The sequence below is a fragment of the Elephantulus edwardii genome, unplaced genomic scaffold (assembly GCF_000299155.1).
Source record: "Elephantulus edwardii isolate Elephantulus edwardi_28Jun2011 unplaced genomic scaffold, EleEdw1.0 scaffold00044, whole genome shotgun sequence".
Taxonomy (NCBI): domain Eukaryota; kingdom Metazoa; phylum Chordata; class Mammalia; order Macroscelidea; family Macroscelididae; genus Elephantulus; species Elephantulus edwardii.
Window position 1 is genome coordinate 14,307,801 of NW_006399794.1, and position 20,398 is coordinate 14,328,198.

The window sequence follows — 20,398 nt, forward strand, 5'->3', positions numbered from 1 at the left end:
TCGCCTGCAACTCATAGCGACCCTATAAACAACAGCCCTAAACCCTGCTCTGTCCTGTGCCGGTCTTATTGTCTCTGACACACCTACCCCCATTACCCACCCCAGTCACTGAGTCAATTCATCTCATTGAAGGTCTTCCTCTCCTGAGCTATTCCTCCACCCTCCCAAGCATGATGTCCCTCTCCAAGGACTGATCTTGCCTTGCAACATGGCCAAAGTATGTCAGACGAAGCTTCAGAATCCTTGCCTCCTACTTTTCACCTTAAAAAAAAGAAAGAAAACAAAAACAAAACAAAAAAGTCCCATAACACAAAACCATCTGCCATCCAGTAATAATGATTCTATGTATGTGAGATCAGATCTGTGGTCCACAGAATTGTCACTGGACATAGACTGCCACAACTTTCTTCTGAGGCACCCCTGAGTAACTCAAATCCCTAACCTTGTGCTTAGAAGCTGAGCCCATTAACCATTTATACCACTGAGAGTATAAACATGATCTTGACAGGCCACAGCACCTCTAATGCTCACCATATCTTATTACAGGTAAGAAGATTTAGAAAGTTAGTGTCTTAGCTAACCCACAAGCATGAGGGGAGCTACAGTAGAATGGGGCCCCTTCCAGAGGGATGTAGTGAGGTGGCCCAGGGAAGGTCCCAAGGCTGCTCTTGGGAGAGGTCTGTCAAATACTCATCTGTCTTTTTCCTTTCCTCCCCCTCTTTGTCTCCCTCTTTCTGACGGTGGAGCTAATTGTTTGTTCCTGGGATTTTTAACACTGTCAGTAGTACCTGACAGCCAGCTTGGGGAGCTCACAGTGCCCCCAGGACACCCCCATCCACCCCCTGCCTGCCTCAGTCTCTCAAGCTTCCTAGGGAAGTATGTGTCCCTGACGGTGTGAAGCACTTTACATTCATTATCTCATTAAATTTTGCAGCCAGGTCTCCGAGGGCAGCTCTCACCGCTGCTCCCGGCCCCTGGCCTCTCAATCACCCCGACTCATCACCCCACCCCCAGCCAGCCCCGCCCCCACCCAGCCCTGGAACAGTAGGCATCACAGGTCCGCGGGAACTTTGCGTCTGCAGTGCTTGCGATGGGGGGGCAGTGAGGATAGCAGGGGAACAGGGAGGGGCAGGCGGGCTGCTGATGACCAACCTCACACACTCCGCACACCGGGCCCGCCGCCCAGAAAATCGACCCGCGGCGCTGCACTCCCCTGGGTCCTGGTTCCTGGAAGGCGGCATTGCTGGTTTCATCAATCTTACTGCTCTCTGCCTCCTCATCCCATGGCCTAGCGGCTGCCTCCTCCATACAACACTCCCTACTGGCCAAAGTCACCATCTGAATGAGGGTTTGGGGACAATCTGTGAGTGATGAGTGTTAACTTCCTCAGCTCCTCCTAGGTCCAGCATTCCCTGTTCCTCCGGAGCCTGATCCGGGTAGACGGTCGGTCGTTTACAAGGCTCTCATCCATTGATTGCCAAGCATAATCGATTCCTAGCTGACCCTCCAGCCAGCTTTCTAAGGTTGTAGGAGATTGCCCATCGTTCTCCCAAAAAGTGGCTGATGAATTCAAACTGCCAGGGAGGCGTGACCTTTGACCTAACTGTGCAACTCGCCAAGACTAGACGTTTGTTCACATATGTGCGTGTATGCAGACTCAGGGATGCAAGCACAAATAACATGCACGTGCATCCATGAGTGTGTATAAATGCGTCTGTGGAGCTGAGGATTTGAGAACACAAGATTTGAGCCTCACAGATATGAGCCTCCCAATTCCCTAGCTTTGTGATTCTGGGGAAATCACTGACTCTCTGAGACTCGGTCTCCTTGTCTGTATAGTGGAGATACCAATAGCAGCCACCTGAGAGACTGGATGAGATTATGCATGCAGAGTTCTGGTACAATGCTTGCCATCTATTTTTTTGGATGCATGAAAGTCGTGTGTGTGTGTGTGTGTGTGTGTGTGTGTGTGTGTGTGTGTGTGTTAACATGTGCATGTGTGTGTACGCGCATTACTTATATGCCTGTGTAGGTGACTCTGAAAGGTCCAGGTGGGATGTCTGGCATTCCAGCAAGGGATTGCAGCTGCTCCCTGACACTTGACTCTCCAGAAAAGGGGCTGAGACTGCACATGCAGGCTTCAGAGGAGGACCTGCTGCATCTCTACTCCATCCTCTAAGAAACTCTTGTGTGAAGGAGATGGATTGCTTGGTGGCCACCAGGCAGGACCTGTGATTAGAGAGCTAACAACCCAGCATCCAGACAGGAATGGGAAGGAGGCTGAGCTGCCAGGCCATCCATCAAGGCTGTCGGCCAGCAGCCTGCACAGCAGGGTGGAGGAGAGCTAAGGGAGAGGGAGGGGTGTGTTACTTAAGGCCAGGCAGCCCAGCCCAGACCAGCCACTGACCCTGAACTGTAACCCCACTTGTCACTGCTACATAGGGACCTCAGTTTCCTCAGGACAATGTGTTAAATTCTCTCTCTGCCACATAAGTTCCAGTCACAACAGGCCCGTTACTAGGCTCTAGCATCAGGAAAGGCCCAGAAGGGTGTAAGGGTCTCAGGCATGCCCTTGCCTCTTTTTACCCAACTAGGTTAAAGAATTGTGCCTGGACTGGGAGCCCAAAGACCCAAGTTTGAATCAAGTTCTGACCCTAATCCCTTGCTGACTTTGGCCACGCTCCAGGACACCTCCACCTCACCCCACCACACAAATCCATTCAGGCCGAACAGCCTAGAACAGAGGCAGGGAGAAACACAAGCATACTCCCTGCCTATGCAAATTTCATAAGGACAAAGTGACCCATGTGCCTTCCCACCTTTACCAGAGATAATAGTTATCTGCCAACAAGACCGTGCAAGGGTTTCTAGCAAGACCCTGGCAGAGCCCAGTAGGTCTCCAGCAACCTGAGTGGGCTTTTGCAAGTCACTTTTCCTACCTGGGCTCCATTTTCCCATCTCAGAAATGAACTCGTCCATTTAAAAAACAAACAAGTGACAATGACAATGAAAGTCTGCAGGAGCTTTTGTTTGTTGTAGGACAAACTTCAAACTCCTCAATGTCTCTACTCTCTCTAAACCTATACTTAGGCTACTCTGAGACTGTTTTCATGACCTTTCTCCACTGTATGTTTTACCTCTGAACACATACTGTCTCTCAGCCTCTCTACCACAGAACTGCCCTCCACCCAGTAAAAGCCAGAAAGCATTACATCCTCTTCAAACTTCAGAGCACCCGGCAGAGTTGTACCTTATCACTCCCCACACTGTGGAGTCACCAGTGCCCCTCTGCACCTTCCCCAGGGTGTAGATCAGGGAGTATATGACTCCCCATACCACTCTGTGTTCCCAGAGGTAAGGATCAGGCTGGTCTGATACACAGGAAGGAGGGGGTGGTGTTTGTTGGGCAGCCAAAGGACTCAAACAAAGATCCAGCTTAAAGAAAGTGTAAGGAAGGAGAAAGAGAAGGTGTGAGGAAGAGAACAGTCCCCAAGGGTCCTTTGGATTTACCAATCTGAATTCTAATTCCTTGGACACCACCCCAGATGTAACCTCTATGTCCTGATCCATGCGCATCCCCAGCTCACTGACTCCGAGGGCCCTAGCTCCTCTTGGGCTCCAATCCCTGGTGCACTCACCAGTACAGGAGCCACGAGCCAGAGGTCTCTGGCTTCTGCCGCTGCACCCTGACTGGAGACTAGGGGCTCCACACAGTTGTCATAGCAATACTGTGAGGCTGTCATCACTAATTCATCACTGGAGCCCTGGGAGGCCAGCGAGGTATGAGGGGAACTGCTCAGAGATGATCAGAGCAGCCACCAGAGAAAAGAGTCTTGGGGCCGTGGGCCTAGTGAGTGGCAAGGATTAAACTCCAGCACCCTATGCACCTACCTGTGCCCTTCTCTGGGGCTCCCAGCCCCTGGACGGAGAGCACAGCAGTCTTTCCTGTGCATTGCTATGTGTTCAGCTCAATCCAGCTGTGGAGTGAGTGAAGACTGGATGGAAACTTCCACTCCCTCAGGTTCTGTGAGTGGGACACCCAGACCCTGCTCTCCTGAAGAGGGCAGGGAAGTAAATGTCCTGGTTGAGAGGGGAGAAATGGGGCTGGAATGAGGGAGTAGAGAAGGAAGAAAGCCCATATGGTGAGCCACCTCCAGGTGATGAGAGCCAAATACCTCTAAAACTGGAGCATTTTATTTTCCCTGCAGGGTCAGAATTATGACCGCTTTACAGACACCTAGATTGATCTCTGTACAAATATTTCCCACCTTTCCATTCCTTCCTCCAGGAAGCCTTTCAGGCTGCTCCATCCAACCTTCTTCCCCAAATCCTCATCCTCTGAACTCCCAAGGATGGATGGTGAGGGTCTAGATCTCCCCACCAGATTAGCTAAGGGTTCCTTTCCCTACTTGGAAATTCCCTTTGGAGAGCGCCTAAAAGGAAGCATGGAGCTGTCCATGGTTCCAAAGCCTCCCCAGACTCAGTGAAGTGTCTTGTGCTGGAAGTCACCCGCTCCTCAGCCTGGAAGAGGCACCTTCCTGTCCTCCCCTCACCCAGTTCTTAATGATAAGAAACTCAAGACAAGAAATCTGCTTGGAGCAGGAGAATGAGAACTTCTGAACACAACATTGAACACTTATTTTGTGTGGTCCCGTGAAAGAAGCTTGGTAGATAATACCTCCTTCTACATTGCTCTCAAATCAGAGCCCACTTTTAGCTGACCCTTCAGCTGGTTTTCGGAGGCTAGAAATTTTATGGGAGAAGATTGTCCGTTGTCCATCTCTCTCATGTAAAGCAGCTAGTAGATTTGAACTGCCTGCCTTTGGACTAGAAGAGTCAGCACTGGGGTTTAATTAATTAATCCTTCGGTCCTTACAATATGTGTGAAATATACATACTGTTATGCCCATTTTACAGTGGAGGAAACTGAAGCTTGGGATAATAAAGGAGCCTGTCCTAGAACACTCAGTTAATAACCAGTAGAGGCAGGACTGAGACCCAGATATGTCCCATTCTTGGTCTTTTCCTATGAGATGTTCACAGATCTAACCCTTGCCCTCAAGGAGCTTGTCATCTAACTGCTGTCTGGCAGTTCTTTGATAAGCACCATTGGGAAGTGCCCTTTGAGTCTAATCTGAGTCCCTGCTGCTGCAGTTCTGACTGGTCTCTTTATTGGGACCTCAGTAGGGTGGAGGATGAGCTTTCATCTCCTTGCAGACACCTGGGGAGCTTCCATGAGCTTCTCCACCCCCACAGGAGAGAGTGAGGTGTGTGCTCTAAAAATACCTTAATCCCTCCCTGCTCGTGCTCTAATTAAACCGAGTGAGTCACTACTTTAAGTAATTTATTGCTAGTTACATAATTGCTTTAATATTTGGTTCTAGAGCTGGGGAACAAAGGTGCCCATCTTCTTTTCAGGGAATTGTTAAGACATCGAATGGGGTTTCAGGCCAGGAGGGGAGGGGAGGGTGAGGCATGCAGTCATCATGGCCAGCCCCACACTCGTCAGACACATGGCACACCTGGCCTGGTAGGAGCAGCCTAGTACAAACATCAACTCCCTGTCACCTACTCTTTGGGCCCCTACGCTCACCACTCACAGCTTTTCTAGACCTTAGAACCTACGTTTGTTCTCAGAACACCATGGTCCACACAGTCCAACCTTCTCAGAGGCTTCGGCCTCCATAGGAACCAAAACCTAGAGAAGATGAGCAATTCTTTGGCATTTCCAAGCTGGTCAGACAAAGGCAGTTTCACTGTAAGTGCCCAGATTGTCAGCTCAAGGCCAAGCCAACACCTCTCACTGACCTGTAACATAGCATACCTTCTGGACCACCCTGGACTTTCCCTCCCTCTGCCAAGAATAGGTGTGCAGAATCCTTGGCCATGCAGACTTGGAGGGGGAGAGGTAGTACAAGCAAAGAGCCAGCTATGGAGGGCACACAGTAGGTGCTCACACAACAGACGTTTGTTTCACTACACTGCAATCAGCAAGGACTAATTAAGCATCCCCATGTATGTTCGCACATCCTTGATCTCATTAGCTCTCTCCCTGCTCTCCTGTAGGCCAGAGAGGGAGCCAAACTGTGTACCAGGTGTATTACACTCTCTGCCTCATTTATTCCTCACTGCAGTCCTAAAAGAGGTGGTGCTATTGTCATCCCCCCACAGGTGAGGGAACAGAGGAGGTACAACCTACATGAGGTCCTGTAGCAAAGAAATGGAGAAGCTGGGATTTGAACCAGGAGAGAGTCTCCAAGACATGTGCTTTATGTCACCTCCTTCTACCACCTCCCTTTCCACCATCTGTAAGTTTGTCAGTCTGTGGTGGCTTTTATGTTGCCATGATGCTAGAAGCTATGCCACTGATGGGCAGGTTTCAGAGGAACTTCCAGACTATGAAGAAAGGCTATTGGTCTATTCCCAAATTGTTGTTAGGTCATCAAGGTAACGATGACTCATAGCGACCTTATGAACAACAGATCTGAATCCTGTCCTATCTTGTACCATCTTAACAATCTCTACTTTGCTGAAGCCCATTGGGTAGTCACTGTGTCAATCCATGTTGTTGAAGGTCTACTTCTCTTATGCAGAACCTCTGCCTTTCCCAGAATTACAGCTCTGTCCAAAAACCATTTCCTTCTGAATATATGCCCAAAGTAAGTGAGATGACATCTCTCCATCCTTGTCTCTAAGGACTATGGTTGCTCTTCCTTTAAGACAGACTTGTTTGTTCTTTGGGCAGTCCATGGTCTATTCAACACACAATTCAAAGGCATCGATTCTTCTTTGGTAATCCTTATTCATTGTCCAACTTTCAGATGCATAGAAAGCAATTGAAAAGACTATAGCTTGCATCAGGCACACCTTAGTCTCTAAACTTTTTCAAAATTAGTTTGAAAATATAATTGTTTCCAAAATTAGTCAATGGAAATCTTGTGGATCACAAGAGATGATTGTTAAACATAGGGCTGTATGATGAGCCTACTAGGTTGGAAGTTTTGCAAAATGTAGAGTGGCTGCAGCAATGGACTGGAATAAACCAACAATCATGAATATGATGCAGGACCAGACCACATTGCCTTCTGTTGTACAAAGGACGGTCTTGAGTCAGAGTTGACTCTCAGCAGCTAACTACATCAAAGGAGGCAATGACCCAGACCTTGAATAAAGAGGATTTCACTAGGTTTGGTAATATTGGCAGAGTACCTCCAAGGAAAGAAGGCAAATGAGCATGTGTGAACTCAGAGAGGTGGCGAGGGGCAGGGCTGGCTTCAGAAAGGAGTGAACTGGGTCAGGCTGCAAGCCTGGCAGAATCGAAAAAGAAATCAGGCAGAGATCCTGAAAAAAAATTCAACAGAGTTGAACACTGGAGGCAAAGGGCATCTGGTTGTGTTAACCTAGGGGTTTAAGTGCTTATTCAAACTCTGAGCTGCTGGGACTCCTCACAGCTACTCACTCCTCTCAAAGTTTACCTGTGTCCAGTGTCTCAACAGTAATAGTCTTCTCACTGCTCAGTCACGATCTTACAGAGCACAAGCAAAAATCTTTTGCCCTTAAACTTGGCAGAGACTGGTTAGAAAGGGTGGAAGTGTCCCTACAAAGGCACAAAGCAGCCTTCTTGGAGGAGACAATAAGGGATGAAGAACAACAGGAGTTAGCCAGGTGAAAAAGAAGACATCCAGGAAAAGTGTTCCAGGCAAATGGAATAGCATATGCAAAGGCACAGAGGTGGGAGAGGCGGGGCTGTGGGCACCAGGGGAGCTCATTCTGGCTGCATTATTGGCAGTCTGCACAGCTGCACTGAATGTGAGTGAGCACTTTCTCTGGGTGAGTCCATGCTATGTGTGCACTTAACCTGAGTCTGGACTGAATGGGTGTGGAGACCTGTGCTGTATGCTGTTTGTTCTGTGTCTTGTTTGTGAGAACTTTTCAATTCATCCTATGTCTGTTTCTCAGTGTATATTGTATCCATGTTTTGTGTGTAGAGTGAGTCTGTGTCTGTTGTAGCTTGCTTCTCTGTGTGGAAGGTTCTCCTGTCCAGTTTGTTCCTCTATTGATTTGTGTTTGTGTTTCTCTGTGTGTCCCTATATCTGGCTGGTCTGTGTCTCAGTGTATTGTGGGCTTGTGATCTAGACTCTCAGTCCCTTAGCTCAGACAGGTGGGGCTGCAGGAGAAGCCTGGGGCAGGCAGGGAATACTTGAACCGAGATCCAGTTGCACATAATAGCACACAATGATTGTCAAGCACTTAGTGGGGCGAAAGGCTGCACCAGAGATGCTAATTAATGATGATAATGAGTCAGCCACCAAGGTCTAGCAGAGGCTGAAAGTGGGTCCCTACTGGCACACAGATGTGCTGGGCAGAGGTCCCTAACCCCTCAGCAGCAAGACAGCACTTTCTAAATGATTCATCTTCCAGGGAGACTCATGACCCAGGCTCTGGACAGCAAGAAGGATTGAGGTCAGCCTCCTGGAGAAAGGTCTTAAAAGGGAGACTTTTATTAGGCCTGGCATGGAGGGGTCAACAGGTTATCAAGTGATGAGTCCTCAAGGACACAGCTTTGCTCTTTGGGGTTATGGTCTGGAGGAGGTGACTTCTGGGCGTCATGGGTGGGCTTTCAGGAGTAAAGAAGGATGTCCCGAGGAGAGGGCCTGGGACGGCTGGACATTCCTGCGTCAGTGTTTGATGACTGATGAATTAGGCCCATAGCTCAAGTGGGAATAGATTAGGGAGATGGAGGCCTTCTCTCCAGCCCCTCTCACTCACCCATCCCTTGTTGTAGTCTCTGTTGTTATGTGCTCTCCCGTGAGTTACGGCTGAACAACAGATCTGTACCTTGCTGCCCTGCACCATCCTCGCCGTCCCTGATACGCTTGGGCCCATTGTTACAGTCACTGTGTCAATCCTCTTGTTGAGGGTCTTCTTGCCTTTCCCTGCCTGACCTGCCACCTCTCTTACAATGACTTTTTTCCAAGGACTGGTCCCTCCTGACAACACGCCCAGATTATAAGAGATGATGTTCTGCCATCCTTACCTCAAAGGTGCACCCTGATTTTCATCTCTTCCAAAACAGACATGTTTGGAGCTTTTTAAAATCCAAAGCTGACCATGGCCTGATCTTACCAAACAGTCCAGCTGCCTTGGTGTGAGCTGGACCTCCACCACGCTGCCTCTCCATCACCGACCTTTCTTCCTGCCCATGAGCCTTATATCTGCCACCCTTTTTTGCTGGGTTCTATGATCCATAGTGGCTTGGTGGGTTAAGCATTAGGGTCCCAGCTGTAAGGTCAGAAGTTCTCAACAGCCAACTATTTAGCTGGAGAAAAAGGAGGCAGTCTGCTTTCATAATAATCATTACAGTATCTTTGCCTTTGGGCAGTTCTACTCTGTCCTAAGAGTGGGAATCAACCTTGATAGCAGTCGTGGGATTTATACTTTTGCCCTGCTGAACTTTGTTCCCAGAGACCCTTCTTCAACATCTGGAAAACTCTCTTTAAGGTTCAAACTCAGAGCAGCTCTCTGACCAGCTGTCCCAGACCACGCCTTCTCCTCCCCTGTACTCACCTGTACCTGCCAAGCTCACTACCTGGGTATGGACGTGCTTGACTCCAACATAGGTGAGCATAGGGATGGCCTGGGCCAACTCCTGCCAGGAGGATAAGCCTGACAAGGGGAAGGGGCATAGGAATTAACCAAGAAAGATGTGTAGGATGAGTGTACAGGGATTTGGTGGGCCCCTGAGAATACTAAATCCCAAGATGACATTCTTCAACAAGCCACAGTGAGCAGAAGCGGCACCTCGCTGCACAGCCAGGGGAGGGCTAGGGACATGGGAAGGGGGGAGATGGGGGAAGAAGGTGAGACCTGGGCAGCCCACTAGGACCTGGGGGACTGGTCCTGGCTTTTGTTCTGATCTCTGAGGCCCATCAGTTGTGTGGCCTTGAGCAAATCAGCACTCTCTCTGGGTTTCCATTTTCCTTCATCCATTTTTTTCCTGCAAATCCAATCTCTACTTTTCTCTGTTGAAATCTGTGGCCCAGAAGTTGGCATCTCCATTGTGGGCTCCCTTGTCCTTTGGCTTCTAATTGGTTCAGCCAGTGGAGACAAGGGGCACAGGCTAGAGATCTGAGGGTAAGAGATGAGACGGCTCAGGGTATGTATTCCCCTTCTGAATGCTCGCTCTTTGACAAAGGGTTGCTGTTACTGCAACCCTTCCTCCATTGCTCTGGCTCTCACAGGGAACAGGGGGCACATGCATTGTCCCTTCAGACTTCTTGATTCCTGGTCCCACATATTTCAATGTCTCTTGTTGGTTTCCTTTGTCCCAACCTCTGTAAATAGCTGCCTCATTAAACTGCCTTCAATTAAACCATTTGAGTATGTCATCTGTTACCTTTCTACAAAACAGGGCTAACCGCTTGAAGGATTGTTGAGATGATTAAAGTAATTTCAAAAATATAAAGAGCACTTTTTGAACACTAATTCTCTCTGCTGAGCTTCAAACCCCACTCCATTTAGAGATTTAAAATAACTCGGACTTCTCTGAGCTCAGGGAGGATGTGGTACCCAACTGCCTACTTCTCTCCTGTCTTACCCACCCTCCACCCCATCATCTCCCACCCCCAGGAAGCCTCCATCCTGGCTCTACCCAGAGCTGAGTCTGAGCCTTCCACCCACAGGCCTCCCACACTACAGCCCTCCTGACTCAGCAATCAGGAGGCCTGTTGGTCCTTGCTGTTTGCTCAGCACCTGACCTGAGCCAGTAGAGCAGACACAGCTGCCCAGTGGGCCAGTACCCTTCATCCTCATCTCGAGTACCATCCCATCCAGCCCATGCCACCATATCAGCCCAAAACCACCTCCAGAGAGACATATGTCTTCCCAGTTCCCCGGATAAAAGGATGTTTCTGCTTCCAATTGAATGATCTATCTCCGTGCTTTTTCTCCACTCATGCCAGGCAGTACAAAAAAGCCTTATGCTAAAAGGACTGAGGTAGCAAGTCATCCTCTGGCCCTTCCATGGCATCTCCAGCTTGAAAAGACATGATTTCGCAGCCAGCTTCCCTGCTAATGCAGGCATCTCATCTACAGCCTCCCTAACTAGGGCACAACCCCCCTACAAACCACACCTCCCTCCCTCTTATACCGTGGACAGAAACCGTCTTACTTTCTCCCAGGAAGCCTCTTCCTGGGAAGATGGCCAGGTCTCCCACATACACACACAGGACTGACCTAGGTCACCTGGACTTTCTTACAACTTCAGAGCTGTCTCAAAGCCACAGAACCTCTGTACTAGAAGGCCAGGAAAATACACTCAATTATTAGAACAGTTGTTGTTGTGTGCCTTTGAGTAGGAAATTGACTCATAGTTTACCCTCCAGTGAGTTTTCAGAGGATTGTCCATCTTTTTTCTGAGGAACAGCTAGTGAATGTGAACCACCTGCCTCTGGTTTGGCAATACAACTCCTTACTACTAGGCCACCAGAGCCTTAAAAAGCACCTGAACAGATAAAGAAACAGAAGCTTCTAGAGGAGTCCCTGTCCCTACTCTAACACTGGGTTCTTCTCCATGGATTCTAAGCCTGACAGACTTCAGAAGTTCCTGGGAGGAGTCACTCAGCAGGCAGGAGCTCTGGTAAGGACTTCAAAAGTAGCGTGTGGAGCTTGGGAAGAGTGGAAATACCCAGATGCAGGAGGTGACCTCATGGTGTAGCCTTGGACCTCTTCTCTGAGTTCCCCACAGTTCTAAGGGGCTAGCAGAAGGCTTTCAGACCTGCTTTCACTCAAGCCATCCCAGTCAGGCATACCTCTTTGCTTCAAGCCCTGCTGTCTTTTTGTAAATCATGCTGGGTGACCTTGTGTTAATCATTGCCCCTCTCTAGGCTTCAGTATTCATAGCTGTACAACAAAAAGGCTGGGCTGGGAGTCGCTGGAACTTCCTTAGTGGGATGCAGGTCTGCTCATTAAGAGTTCTCAGGAGAAGATGGAAACCAGATACCCCTCAGCCACACAGAGCCCCTCAGTCTAATAGTCCAGGAATCTGGCTAGCTCAGCCCGAGCCTGAATTGTAGCCAAATAGACATGCTCAGTTCTTCTAGAGTCCTTGCTGACAGGGAGTGGTCCTCATGTTTCCTGAGGGAATTCTAGCTCCACACATAGATGATGTCTCTTCATCCAAAGTCTATGCAACATTGTAGCTCTCCCTACAGGCCAGTGGGATCTAGAGGAGAAAGTATGGACTCACCAGACCTAGTGTGGCCTTGCTGGGTCAGCAGAGCAGGCATATACATCTTTACACATACCTTCACTCATTTACACATTCACATCACATAATGTTTCGTTAGGACACATGTATAACCCTCGCACACATACACGTGCACATGCCACAACCATTTGCCTGTAGTCATGTGTACCAATTCACATGAACATTCACATGTTCACACATATGGATACAGCCACACTTCTACCTGAGTTTTCATCTATACACTCTCACCCTGTCAGACACAGGCACAGCCAGAAACTCACATTCAGGTACAGACACACACACACACACCACACTCTTAGCTAAAAATAAATCAACCAATTTCAAATCAAAACTCACTACAGTCAAGTTGATTCCAACACACAGTGACCCTGAGGGACAAAGAACTATCCTATAGGCTTTTCAAGGCTGTAAATCTGTATAAAAGGCAGCCTGTCACATCGTTCCCCTGCAGAGTGACAGGTGAGTCTGAACTGCCAACCTTTTGATTAGCAGCTAAATGTTTTAACTACTGTGCCACCAAGGCTCTTTTCATCCCTCTCAGTAACTAGCAAATCGTGATTCAATAAAAACCCAGGCTCCAACTGTAATGCTCATTCTTTATCCATTTCTCAGTCTGTGTTTGCCCAGAAACTATGAGGGAAAACATTTCTCATCCCTCCACTGCTTATCCTTGCTGTGTGGGGTTCAGCCTTTCCTGGGCCGTCACTACTTTCCATGTCATTAGCAGGCCTCTTATCTTGGGCTGGGTGGAAGTGAAGAGCAATGGACTGTCACCTCTACACATTATACCTCTGCTCCTTGTCTAGCCTTTTCTCTCCCACTCTCCACTTCAAACCGAAAAGTTTGATGATCTGTGACTGCAACCCCTGCTGGAGATAATGTGGCATTACAGCATAACTCTACTGTATAGTCATCATTTCTCAGGCAGGAGTGGGGAATTGGAGACAAGTGAGAAGACAAAAAGGAAGAGGAGGAAGAAATCAGAAATGCAGAGAAAGAAGCCTATCAAAGGTGGACTCAGGAAACCCTAGGGTACCTTTGATTTCTCAACTTCAATTTATTTAGCACAGGCTGTGAAAAACAACGCATCCGAAACTCAACTCTAATCAAAACCCTTAGACAGATCCTAGGGGAAAACAGTACAGAATCTGAACTCTCAGCCCACCCTGAAATCAAGTCTCAAAGGCCTGGCTAGCCCACCTTCCAGCCTCATCCCACACAGAACTCCTGTTTCCTGAGCTATGCCATTATTCAGATCCTCTGCTGAGATTTCTCACCCCAACTTTAATTGTCCCTATGATGCCTTTCCTATAAATCTGGACTTTTCTGCCAATATTAGTAATTTGTGGAAAGAGCAAGCCCTCTGAGGTGGTAAGCACCCCAGGGCAAATTATTTCCCCTCACAGGGGTTCTGTTTCTTCATCCAGAAAACAAGAGCCTCTTGGGTTTGTAATGGGGATTAAATGAGATCATGGATGTGAAAACAGTGCTCTAGAAGCTGTAAAATTCTGTGTGAATCTGTGAGACAACATAATTATGCCTTAATCCTTTTATCCCTACCTCACTCACCCTCCCCAGCACAGGGCTGGTTAGAGGATCCTTGAGGCAAGGGCTGAGGCTTCTTCACCTCTACTTGATCCCCTAGAATCCTCTGGAGCCTGCTCCAAGCCAGCCACAGCAGCTGGGTGTGGGTTTGGATCAAAGGAGGCAGCATGAAGTGTACTTATTGAAAATGAGCCCAGACTACAACTCCCAGAATGACTCAGAGCATTACGGGCGTGACTACAGGTTTAACCTCTTCTGCATCAAACTCTTCCCTGAATTTGCCTGGGATTGGTTTTAAACCAGGCAGAAGCAGTTCAGGGAGGTGGTCATACATCTCCAAGGCACTACAGTCCTTCTCCACAGAGCTCTTTGCCATGCCTTTCATGAAAGTGGCCCTATTTCAGGTCTCATTGTCTCCCCAACACTACCAAAGCCTTCAGGTTCCTGCCTCGCACTTGTCCTCTCTAAGCTCCCACTGAATCTGTCTAAAAGTGTAGGTGAATGTGGGTGGCTCATAATGGCAGCAGCCAGCCTTTATGAGCACCTGCTATACATCTAGCGCAGAGCTATGTACATTCACAGATCACTCACAATTACCCTGCCAGGAAAGCATTGTTATCCCCACAGTTCACAAGAGATTCAAAGGAATTAAGTAAGTTGCCCAAGACCACGAAGTTACCACCTGAAGATGCTGAGACTCCCCCTCCAGCTCTAGCCTGTCCCGGAGGCCTCCTCTGAAACCAAAGTAGCCCTCCAGTAAATGTCCAGAAACTCCAGGGTACACATATCTCAGTGACTACACCCTTGGGAAGTCCCCATAGATGTCTGACTTAAATCTATTCTGCTGTACCAAGCCCCAGTTGCCTCCTGTTTTTCAGGAAGGACAGTGAGAATGGTCACTTCAGGGACTTCAAGAAGTGGGTCACATCACTGGGGACTTGGCCTTTCCCAGGGAGCAGGCAGCTGAACAATGGGAGATAAAGGTGAAAAAACATCCCTGTTACTAAATATATCAAATTCCCAAGAGAATGGGGGTGCTGACACACAGCCCAAGGCCCTTACCCTGGGGACCACAGTCCTGTAGCTCAGGCAAACAAGGCGCTCAGAGCAGCAGACCAGGCTGTTCCTGCTTTGTGGGGGCAGGGCAGAGGGGGTGGGCGGCCAGTATGGAAGGAGGTGTTCTCTCAACTAAAGCTGCCTTTTAAAGTTACTTATTTGCATATTGTTTGCATATATTTACATGTAACTTTCTAGAAGGGGTCCATATTTCCTCAGCCACTGCCTGTCACTCATTTCCAGGGTCTCTATTTAGTCTATTTAGCACAGTTTACCCCAGCCACAAGAAAAGAGCACCTTTGGCAGGTGCTGGTTGGAGACTCTGGGAAAGACCAAGAAGTTGCCAATTTAAGCTAGACACCCACACATCTCAGTGGCAGAAAGTACTGTCTATAGTCTAACCTTTGCTCCCTTGCGCTTCTTCTTTTGTATCTTAATTCCATTCTCCTCCCCACCCTTTATTTCATGCTTAGGTCACTCTGAACTCCTATAGTCCTTGCACAATCCATGGCTGTGCACAATCCATGGTCCTTGCACAAAGGCCATGGTTGCTCTCACCTTGGGCCTTTGCATACAGCATACTCTCTTCCTGAAGCTGACCCTCCATTCTGCCCCAAAAGTGACTCTTTCATCCACGGCCAGCCCCAATGGCCCGTCCTCCAAAATTCCTTCTCCAGACCCCAGCAGTGGTGGGGTCCTGGACTTCCCTCCATGTGGCCACTGGCTCTGGCTGTGTCTTTGCAGGGCTACCGTGTTCAGCTTGGCAGCACAGAAGGGCTCCAAGCTTGGCTGCAGAATAAGTGAACTGACTCCCCTTGCTGTCTCTCTCAGCCTCTGCAGATGCTAATCCTGCCTTTCCCTGCATTACTTCACTCACCCTCAGGAGAGTCAGGAATAAGCTCTCTCCTTCTGTCTTTAACTCCTCCCACAGTCCTAGGAGACTTCCCTTCTTATTGCCACGGGCCACTCTCATCAAGCCAGGAGATGCCAGCAGTAAGTTCTTCCTGTTGTCTATCCTCATTCCATTTGCCTGCTCTTTATCATTATTTTCATAAAGGAGTCAGAGTAATCGACTCAGTTTCATTGTCTGTAGTTGGAATAAAGTCTACTCATTTCTCCCCATCTGACCAGGACATGTTCTTACCTCTCCTAGACCATTATGGCCTAGTCTCCCCTCCCCTCCTTAGAGGGAGAGACAGTGACTGGGGCAAAGAAAGGACATAAAGTGGGTCCTTGTAGCCTGGAGTAGCCAGGCTCTGTGGGGAGTACAGGGAAGATACAACCACTACAAGGGAAGGGGCTGCACAGGGGGAAGGGATGAGTGTTCTGTCTCTGGGGGTGTGCAAGCAGGGCTACAGATCTGAGGGCAGGCTAAAGAGAGCAACTTCAAGAAGGCAGCCTGGATGTCCTCTCTCATTCAGAGCTTTCAGTAAGCGTAGGTGCCCATCCTGTGCTGGTTGTAGAGCAGAGCAACTAGAGGATGTGGGTCCTAACTTCAAGGAACTCTGACTGACTAGGAAAGGCATCCACACACAGAGGACATTGCAGGGTGGATGCCAAATCTGAGCCACATTCCTGACATTGCATTATGATATAAGGACTCAGGGGAGAGATGTCAGAATGTCACATGGGGTCGGAGGGAAGAGCGAACCAAGGAAGGCTTCCTGGAGGAGGCTTCCTACTGAAAATTCTTCCCTCAGTAACTTAATCCTACCTCCAAAATAGATAAACCCTTAACATGGCATTTGAGATCCTATAGATCCCTTTTTCCCACTCTTCCTCTTCTCAATACCCTTCCACGCTCTTGTCATCCCAAACTCTTTCTGTCCATGCTATCCTTTCTCAAATCAACACCATTTGATGTGCTGTTCCTTCTATTCTTCTCTGCCTGGGTGCCTCCTACCTATATTTCAGAATTCAGGCCAAATGTCTCTCCCTCTGAAGCGCTGGCTCAGTGTGAAGCCTCTTCTGTGCTCTCATGGTTCTCGGGGCCTTCCTCTGCATGCTGTTCTCACATTGCAGGCTATCGGAGTCAGTCTCTGCAGCCCACTTCAGACTGAGCACTGCCTGAAAGCAGGATCTGAATCAGAGCCCTCTTTGTACCCCTGGCACCAGAGAGTCCCTGTTGAATGAAAAAATGAATGAATGAAAGTAGAAATGAAACCATATTGAATGGGGTACACTGTCAAGAACCAAGCAGTAGAACCTGAGGAGTGCAGACCTGGCTTGACAGTAGCACGGCTGAGGGTGAGACTCCCAGTCCATTAAGACGGAAGGGTCACTGCCAGAGCTCTGCTCCCCCTCCCATTTGGCTAGATCCCAGCTAAGCCATCAGCAGTCCCTGAGGACAGGAGGCTGGAGTGGGAAGCAGGAAGAGTGGCAGGAGTTGCTTGGTGGGCAGGGGGAATTGTGGGGGTACAAAGAGCATCATGATTAACCCTCAGTGAGCTGACCCAGAGCCACTGACCCAGAACCCCAGTAGGGCTGCTCCCTGCAGAGAGCTCAGCCAACCAAGAGTTCTGGGTAGGGTCTGAAGGCTTAGAAATGAGAAAGAAGGTTCAGCTCCAACCTTACAGACAGACAAAACCACAGCCTTAGTTTTCTTTTATAGGCAGTAAGTGATTTCAGGATCTCTCATCTCTGTACCCTTTAACAGGAGTCTCTTCCACTACTTTGTTCCAGCATCCAGTTGCCTGAGCTCTCCAAACCATCCCCCCCACTAACATCCTGCCTCTCTGAAGTCCCTCTACTGTGTGCTTTCACCCTAGTCCAAGCCTGAGGCCTCAGTGCTCCCTTCCCCACCTTACTCTATCAAGGTTTTTTTGTAACCCTCAGATGTCTCCTTCAGAAATCCCCTGGTCTCACCTATCCTTGACTCATTCCATCATGAGCCACACTGATCCCCACATTGACTTGGCCTTCTGATCCCTCTTCTCCTTTGTTGTTCAACTTTGGCAGCTTTCTAAAACTCAGACTTGATCACATCCCTTTCCTGCAAAAAAACTTCCTGGGTTTTTTGTTCCTCAGAACAAAGCCCAAGAGGCCTAAAGTTCAAATCCTTGCAGAATGTCCTCTGCTAGTTCCTCCAGCCTCTTCCCACTGCTGTCTTCTATCACTTCTCACAGTAACAGGCAATGGCCAGTCATCATCCAGGGCCTTGGTTTATGCTATACTCCCCCTACCTGTTAACTTGATCTTGATCTTTACTGCTTAATTATTCGCAAGCTATTTTATGTCTGTAAAGCTTCAGCGATCCCAGAGGACAGAGTCCTGATTGCCTATTTCTTTTCTGCATGCCCCCCAGGATGTAGAATGAATAGTTCTGGGCTCATGGGGGGCGGGGGGTGCACACATTCAACTACCCCCTCCCTGCCTTAGTGGTTCACAGTATCCAGACTGTGTCCTCACCCCCTCAGGGAAAGAAACGGCCACCCACATGTACAGATAGTTGGACATATATGTACGTATACACATATATACACATGAACATCCATCACTCAAGTACCAATACACACAATCATGCTATGCACATTAGCACCCAATACAGAACACTTATGCTAACACACATATCCAACTCTTTCTCTCTCTCTCTCTCTCTCTCTCACACACACACACACACACACACACAGATACTGATATTCAAACAGCAAAAGAGAGGAAGGCCTTCTATGAGGTGGATTGATTCAATAACTGGGGTAATCGGGGTAGGTGTGTCAGAGACAATAAGATTGGCACAGGATACAGCAGGGTTTAGGGTGGTTGTAGACAAGGTCGCCATGAGTTACAGGCGACTCAATGGTATATAACAACAATAATAAATATACACACAAACATGAATGTACATAGGATTAAACAATATGCATGTTCTATTTTATAAGCAAGAAATTTTAAGATACATGACAAACTCAAACACACATCTACACATATCAATCTGTACTCAGACAGGTGCAGATGAACTCTCACGGACACACGAGGACGCTCACACACTCTAAAACGCTGCTGTATATCCAGCCACCAAGAACCTCAAGAGTCTACATGACCCCTGTGGCACATGTGTTCTTGCACACCTCACATACATGCATACATACACTATAATGGCCCAGCACAAAGCTGCATCTCCACTGCCTTGGAGTCATACACACACACACACACACACACACACATCACTTGCCTGTCATAGCAGCCTTCAGATGGTGGAGCAGCACCTTTACAGAGTGCCTTCTCCTCACTTGCACGTGCACACACATCCTCACACGTGGGTGCACCCAAGGTTGTCACATACAGGTCTTGTGCCCATGGTTTCCACTATCCAATCTTGGGACAGATGCTTTGGGATAAAGTTGCATAAAGTGATAGCCCTGAACTCCAATTCCACATGGAAGGTGTTTGCCTGAGATCCCCTCCTGTTTAGGAGTCACTCTTATCTTAAACACACACACACACACACACACACACACACACACACACACACACACACACGTGTCTGGGATGCTGTCCCTCTCCAGGGTCCTGAAGCACCTAGACAGACCCTTTCCACCCATGTGCCCTGACAGATGGCTCATGTTTATTACCAAACCCTCCCCCAGGCGGCAGCCCCCTCTCTGGGACTCCAGTCTCACTGCCCCTTAGGTTGATGCCAGGCACCTCTACCCTGCACGATCTCCCAGCAGGCTGCAGCACAAGAATCCAGTGCCCAGGAACAGAATCGATCCTCCCACGTGGCTCAGCTGCATGCCAAGCAGAGCTCCTTGGAGAGACTCTCAGGACCCTGCCTGTAGTATTTCCTGCAGCTGTACACCTGGGCCCCAGCCCCTCGCTAGTACTCACGGCTCAGCCGGTCGCGCTGCCGGGTACTGCTGGCTCCTGCAGAGGATGGAGTGGCCGCACGCCTGCCCCATCGCTCTTCATCATCTGCCTCCCCTACTGGACTACTGTGGCACCTCGCCCAGTCCACCCTGCCTGGGGTCCCGGGCCAGGTGGCTGGACCGGCAGACACGGGGGCCAAGAGCAGGGGCCTGCCACCCACTCAACCTGGACTCAACACTCCAACCCAGTTCTGCTGCCCCGGCCGCTCCCGCCTCTTCTGCTGCCTCTGCCGCTAGGCTGCCTCTGGGAGGAGGAGGTTGGAGCAGGTCTGATAATGCAGAAGGGGGAGGGAGGAAGGAGGAGGAACAGAGAGAGGCCCAGACAGAGAGAGGGAGAGGGAGGGGTAGACAGAGACTCTGACTGGAGGGAGGAAAAGAATCACTCACAGAGGGAGAGACTGAGAGAAACAGAGACAGAGCGGGGAAGAGAAACACTCAGACGTAGAAAGGAGAGAGAACAAGATGAAAATACAGAGAGCAGAGAAGCATATGGGAAACACACATGGAGAAATACGGAGATGGGGCAAAGAAGAGAAAAGAGGCAGCGAAATGGGGCAACAGAAGTGGGGCTGAGTCCAGAGAGAGGTGTGAGAATGAGGAGCTAACTAACCCCCGTGGGTTAGCCTGGGAGCTGGGGACAGGTTGATGGGACCCAGTCTTCTAC

The 20,398-nt window shown here is 49.0% G+C and overlaps 1 protein-coding gene across 1 annotated transcript in view; it reads right to left on the minus strand.

The window, feature by feature from the left end:
- The window catches only part of PDE2A (phosphodiesterase 2A, cGMP-stimulated), a 109,942-nt gene extending 90,175 nt beyond the window's left edge, over positions 1-19,767 (minus strand). The window contains exon 1 of the mRNA XM_006885551.1: positions 19,697-19,767. Coding sequence (XP_006885613.1) covers positions 19,697-19,767 — 71 coding nt within the window. The remainder of the gene's footprint in view (positions 1-19,696) is intronic.
- Positions 19,768-20,398: the final 631 nt, after the last annotated feature.